Genomic DNA, 6,663 nt, shown 5'->3' with positions numbered 1-6,663 from the left:
CTTCACCTTCTCAAAGTTACTTTTCCCCGTCGTTCCTTTCCCACCAACAAACACCCAGTTATCCCGATATCCCAGGGAATGGATGGTGGAGCTTCCCAGGTCCGAGATCAGAGTCCGGGCCTCCTCATTTAACCTGACGGGACAAAAACCTGGATGACGGGTCTGATACAGGAATAAATAAATAAATAAATAAATATTGACTTATAAAAATTATTGTTTATGTAAAAATTTATATTAATTTAAATATGAAACTGTATATAATTGTTTATTGTAAAAACAATTATATACAGTAATATATTAATTATTGTATTAACTAATAAATTAATAAATGTTGGCAAGTAAACTAATTAACTATATTAATTTAAAAAATTTAAATGAATGATATTGATTAATAAATATTAGTGAAAAAATAATATGAATACAGATAATATGAAAAGAAATTGACTGAATACAAATAATTATGCAATAAATAAAAATAAATCAATATGTAAATAAATAAATAGTAAAATATTTGCTGGTAAATAAAATGATTGAAATAAATAGATAAACAATTAATAACTAGAAGTGAATAAATAAAAATGTATAAATTAATAATTAGAAACTATAAGTAAATGTATAAATTCATCATTATTCTGAAATAAACCAAATTTCTTTATGTATCTGATAAATAATCTGACAGTAAAAATCTTTAATTATTAGATTTCTGATGTGATTTGTGGATAAATTTAAGAAGAAACTCTGATTACAGCTGGACTGAATTTATGTGATCAAGTCATAAATCAGATAAAATTAATGTCAAATTTTCATTTTGATGAAGTTAATAAAATAATCTGGGATCAAATTATTTCTGGTATTTTTTCTGAAGCTCAGGAGAAACGTTGTCTTTTTTCCTCGGAGCAGATTTAAGTTTTTCTCCGTAAACATGAAGCGTCTTCAGGGAGAACTGACTTTGTGGATCCCTCGTCGAAGACGGCCATCAGAACCACAGAACCCGCCTCGATGTCCTTCAGGAACTCGATGAGCGGCTCCACGCCTGCAACACAAACCTGAGCATCAGGATCCGTTCAGATCCGACAGAATCCGGCCTGAAGACGGCGACTTACTGCCGCTGTACATGTTGAAGTGATCCGTCTTCATGACGTCTCCGGATTTACCTGCCGGACACAAACCAGGTGAGATCAGCCTGGAGCTCAGGGCGGGTTCTACGGTTATTATTAATAAAATACTGGAAATCATTTTATTTTGCTTCTAATCTGTAACAGAATATAGGGGTCACTGCAAGAAAAAACAAAAGATGTGAAGTAATTTTTTATGTATTTTTCTTCCTGCGTTGATCACCTGTTTTAAGAACGGAGTCAAAATGATGACAAAAATGTTAAACTCAGAAATAATTGGAAATTAAAACTTAAGGTTGAGAAAAAGAAAATTACAATGATGAAAAAATTTCAAAAATGTTTAACTTTTGAAACTCAGAAATTTCCCAGTTTTTCCTAAATGATTTATAAGATTAAATCTTAAAATTTCAGATTTGTTCTAGCAAATTTTAAACTTTTGAAACTCAGAAATTTCCAAGAATTTTCTATAAGATTTCTAAAATTAATCTAAAAAAAAAAAAAAAAAAATGTTCAAGCATTTTTTTTTTACTTCTCAAGCTCAGAAATTTTGAATTTCTATCCAGAAAATGTCTGGGGTTAATGGAAAATTTTTTGAATTTTTTTGGTAGAAATTTACTTTTCCTTTTTTTTTTCCCCTTTCTACAATGGCCCTGATACGCACGCCGTAAAAACAGCTGCTTTTATAATGAAAACAGTTTTAGAAGCAAATAAAAAAAATACAGATTAAGTTAAATAAAGGCAAAATGAGTTCTAATTACTCTCTAAATTAAAATGTAAAAACCCAGATTTAATCCCAGACACTCACCGTTTACCACCACGATGTTGATGCCGCCGCCAGCGTTGTTCATAATGGTTCCTAAAGCCCTGAAGCAACAAAACGCTGAGAGTCAACAGACATCATCTGAACAACAACATGACTGAAATACAGCAGAAGGTGCAGAGAGACAGAAAACAGGCTGAAACCCCAGGAAAAAGACCAAACAGACAGAATTAAACGTCTATAAAGAGACAAACAGCCGACAGAAAGAAAAGGACAGAGATCCTACAGGTTGTTGTTGACGCAGATCTTTGGAGGAACAACGTTTGCAGCGCCGCTCTGGACGAAGAAGCCGATGTGATTCGCTGGACAGACGTTCTTCCTGGAGCATGACCCTTCTGCAGAAACAAACACAAATCAGATCCCAACTAACCCAGGAGATCCGGTCCGTTCTGACCGGGTCCAGACTCACTTGCGTTGGCGTCCATCTTGGAGGTCCGACCGGTGAGCAGCGCATTTTTAGTTATATCTGCAACAGAAGGAGCAATTCAGTAAAAATAATCAGTCATAAATCAGTTTTTGTTTGCTTTCTTTTCTAAAAAAAAGAAAAAAAAAAAAGTAAAAATTACAGAAAATAATTTCAAAAAATGCCTTTTTTTTTCCAAACATCACTTCTGTGAGTTGGACAACAGAGAACTGAGGCCAAACTATTACAATTTTTGTTTTATTACGAGAAAGTGTTCATAATATTCACAGAAAGAAAAACACAATTTTAACAAAATAAAGGTTAAGTGTTTTTATTGAGTAAAACTTATACTAAAGTATAACTACCTGAGATTCTCAACGCTCCTCATTTAATTTGTATTTTTCATGTTGGAGTTCTCATAAATTACTACTTTATTTTCCTAACATTACAACTGTATTCTGGTAAAATTATAACTTTATTCTCATAATTTAAAAAAAATTAAAAAATTGATCCCTAGTATTCCTTGTAGAGTTGATCTGAATTAAAAGTCCAAATAAATCAAAGATGAAAAACACGTTTGTCAAACAAGATGGCGGATCTGGGTGCAGTGACATCATCACATGTAACCAGATTGGTAAAAAAACAAAATCCAGATTTTCCAGAAATGCAATTTTCAAAAACAAAAATTTGGATTAATTGATAAAATCAGTTTCTTGTCCAGGAAACCTGAAATGAGTCACTTTAATGGAGAAAACAAGAAAGTCTGCAGGACATCATCATCATCATCACTGTGGCACAGAAACGGTCTCCACCAGCAGAATCTGGAGGTTCTGACCTGTGATCGGGTCATCAAAGAGCTTCAGGAAGATGACGACGATGAACAGCAGGAGGATGAAGAACGTCAGTGCCTGGAGAAACCCTGACAGACAAAACATCAACGAAAGAATCTGTTTTAAAGAAACAACACCAGATTAAAGATGAAGGTTTTCTGATCAGGTTCTGATCCGGTCAGGTTACTTCTGCAGCAGGAACGATGCAACCTGCAAAAAACACTAAATCTTACCAAGTATTTTTGTTTAGTTTCTGGAGCAAAGTACCTTAGTACACTAGAAATAAGTCAAAAACTAACCTAGAAGTAAGTTTTTAGCAAAATATAGAGGATTTTTATTAAGCCAATAATACTTTAATATTGATGAAAAGTAGTATTTAAAAGACATTTTCCCCATACGTGAAACAACCTTTTTCAGCAATAGTAATGAATTGTTTACTTAAAACAAGCTCCTATATCTTGCAGAAAAGTTACTTATAAGTTAGTTTTGTCTTATTTCATATACATTAAGATATTTGCACCAGAATAGTCAAAAAGACTTGGAAGGGATTTTTGTGTTTTTGCAGTTTTATCAAACTAATAAAATCAGAAAGGTTTGAAACTTACATCTGATGACGTTGCATTGATTCGCAATGTTTTTTTTCCCTGAAATATAAAAAGTGATTCTGTGAATGTTGAGTTTTTCAGGGCGAACGGGTCAGACAGGTGAGAGGATGAATCATCGTCTGCGGCAGGTAAATCCTCCGAGTGTTTTCAGGATTATACCAAAGATTAAAGGATTCAAAACGAGCTTCAGCACAAACTCAGAAAAACTGATTAGAGTTTAAAAAAAAAAAAAAACATCAATCTGTGAACATATCAAGATTACTGTCCAAACATTTTAACAAGTCGACAATTCAAACTGATTTTTACAATCAGATGTAAATTTTCTGCAAATAACTTATAAGGGAAAAGTTGTAGCGTCTTGAAGAGACAGTGAGGATCGAACACAGTAAAAACACACTCATCATTATGTTTTATGTTCAGGTATAAATAAAACTGATAAAACAAATAGAGTAAAATAAGTGCTAAGCTCTTCCTGAACAGACATGAAACTTTACCGGACGGTTCTGTTTGGGATTTCCTGGGTTTCCTGTTCCACCAGGATCCAAATGAATCAAAATGAGAGATTTTGATTAAAAAAAAATTTTATGCATCATAAATCAAGGAAATTACGGCTAATTCTGAGCTTTTACGAGGCTGTCAGACTGCTTCTCTGCTCTTCTGGCTAGCGGAGCTGTTCTCATTTGGTTGCCACGGAAACGGGGCTCCGTTAGGCGTAAAGTCGACGCGGACATCGAGAAAAAGGAAGTTTTGAGTTGTTCATCATTTGTTTTTAGCATCATTTTCCTGTTGTGGTGCATTGCAGCCATTGTAACTCCTTAAAGTTCAATAAAGGACAGAAGCTGGACTTATTGACTCTTTAGTTCATAGGAAGATTCATAACAATCTTCAAATAGGATAAAATATTTCATAAAATCTATAACAAACTAATACAACAGTAATTTTGTCAAATTCACTTAATTGTCCAATAGAAAAGAGAAATTCTTTTAGTCATTTCTTGCATTTTGACAGAAATTAGAGAAACCAAACTGTTTATATTTATAAAGGTGGAACATATATTTTTACGTTAACATTAGTAATTTTCTCAGCTTTGCTTTAAGGCATATATTTTCTAGAAATCAGATAAGAAATAAGGACACTGTGATCATTTTGTGACAAATTTCTGCTCTTCTCACACAGAACAGTGTAAAAAAAAAAAAACTCTCTGGATTGTTTGAAGTTTTATCTTCACTTTTTCTCTGTCAGAAATGAAACATTAGAAACTGTTTTCTTCTGGATGCTTTGAGGAAAACGTCATCAAGATGTCAACCTCTTTCCATCGCTGATGCAGCAAAGATTATTTGCTGATCCAGAAGATTTCAGAAACAAAGCAGCAAAACCACTAAAATGCTTTATGTACTTTAACAACCGAAGCAGAACGGCAGTAAACCCTGGGACACAAGAAGCTGGGCTGTCCGGTTGGTTTAGTCTTTAGTTTTACTGGCATGTCTTCTTATTCACTCATTTTTCTCTTAAATCAAGATAAAGATCTGAACTTCACTCCCTGAGATAGTAGGAAGAGAAGATTAGAAACATTTTCAGTGAAACTCTGGTTCGTGATTCACTTTAAAACATCGGAAATTAAAATCTTTAGCAGGTGAAATGAACCAAATCCAGACCGTCTGAAAGAAATACCTGAAATATTAAGTAAACAGGTGAGGCAGGATTGTACCCGAATCACGAGCTACACCTGAACAGGTGAACTAGCTGCATCATTAACACCTGAACAGGTCATTCTGCTCTAATACTAACACCTGTACAGGATATTTACTCTACTATTAACACCTATAAAAGTATTTCTACTCTATTCTTAACACCTGTACAGGTACTTCTGCTTTATTGCTAACAGTTAATATCTGTACAGGTAACTTTTCTCTATTACTAAAACCTGTACAAGTATATTTTCTCTATTGCTAACAACTAACACCTGTACGGGTAATTTTGCTCTACTGTAAACACCTGTACAGGTATATTAGCTGACCTTCAAACAGAGCAGAGAAATAAATCAAAATCATGAAGAAATGAGGTAAAACTGACCGACTCTGAAGGTGAACATGTTTCTTACGTCCGGCTGCCGTTCACTGTGAGCGGCCTCAGGTGGAATCCAGGAGGAACAGGTTGAACTTGCTCCGCCCCCTGCTGCCTAGCAACAGCCAATCAGCAGCTGCACTGTCACCGTCCGGCTGCAGACGCCAGAGGAGTTTCCTGAAAAGATAATTACGTTCACATCAACTATAGAGTTAGGAATGTTTTATATTAGTTTACAGAAGGAGTTTATTTTTAGTTTGCATCGGTTTTTTGAGCTTCATAATTAATTATCTATCTAAATTTAACACTTTAATAGTGTAAAAATAACCCTTTTGATAATACTTATGTTTATTAGTCATGATTATTTTGTGTTACTCGTTTCAAAATCAATCTGAATCTGATTGATCTGGATCTGAAGTTTAAGGAAACCACGCGGTTGTTCAGTTTGAAACGAATCTGAATGTCAACCTGAAGTTTCAGGTTCATGGCCTCTGTTAAGTGTAAGAAGTTGCTCGTCTGGGTCTGCAGCTGATTGTTCTGGTCACACTGCCTGTGGTGAGCTCAGGGAGTGTCTCAGCATTTAAGTTTCAGTTTCCAGAGCGCGTTTACTGAGCCCGTTTGTCTCGTTTCCGTCAGGCTGTGAAAGCTTCAGCTCATCCATCATCATGTCAGATATTCATCCATCCATCCATCCATCCATTTTCTTACACCCTTGTCCCTCAGTGGGGTCGGGAGGGTTGCTGGTGCCTATCTCCAGCTAGCGTACCGGTCGAGAGGCGGGGTCACCCTGGACAGGTCATGTCAGATATTCATTTTCACCTAAATC

At 34.9% G+C, this 6,663-nt stretch overlaps 1 protein-coding gene across 1 annotated transcript in view; it reads right to left on the bottom strand.

The window, feature by feature from the left end:
- Window positions 1-5,910, bottom strand: part of LOC103466811 (protein FAM3C-like) — an 8,788-nt gene extending 2,878 nt beyond the window's left edge. Inside the window, exons 1-9 of the mRNA XM_008412672.2 lie at window positions 5,847-5,910; window positions 3,774-3,812; window positions 3,174-3,257; window positions 2,345-2,401; window positions 2,162-2,270; window positions 1,921-1,979; window positions 1,104-1,154; window positions 949-1,033; window positions 7-133 (exon numbers count right to left, since the gene is read on the bottom strand). Coding sequence (XP_008410894.2) covers window positions 7-133; window positions 949-1,033; window positions 1,104-1,154; window positions 1,921-1,979; window positions 2,162-2,270; window positions 2,345-2,401; window positions 3,174-3,257; window positions 3,774-3,812; window positions 5,847-5,865 — 630 coding nt within the window. The 5' untranslated portion in view covers window positions 5,866-5,910. The remainder of the gene's footprint in view (window positions 1-6; window positions 134-948; window positions 1,034-1,103; window positions 1,155-1,920; window positions 1,980-2,161; window positions 2,271-2,344; window positions 2,402-3,173; window positions 3,258-3,773; window positions 3,813-5,846) is intronic.
- Window positions 5,911-6,663: the final 753 nt, after the last annotated feature.

Source organism: Poecilia reticulata, linkage group LG6, assembly GCF_000633615.1.
Source record: "Poecilia reticulata strain Guanapo linkage group LG6, Guppy_female_1.0+MT, whole genome shotgun sequence".
NCBI lineage: Eukaryota > Metazoa > Chordata > Actinopteri > Cyprinodontiformes > Poeciliidae > Poecilia > Poecilia reticulata.
The sequence above is the reverse complement of the archived record's forward strand: the minus strand, read 5'-3'. Positions and strand labels throughout refer to the sequence as shown.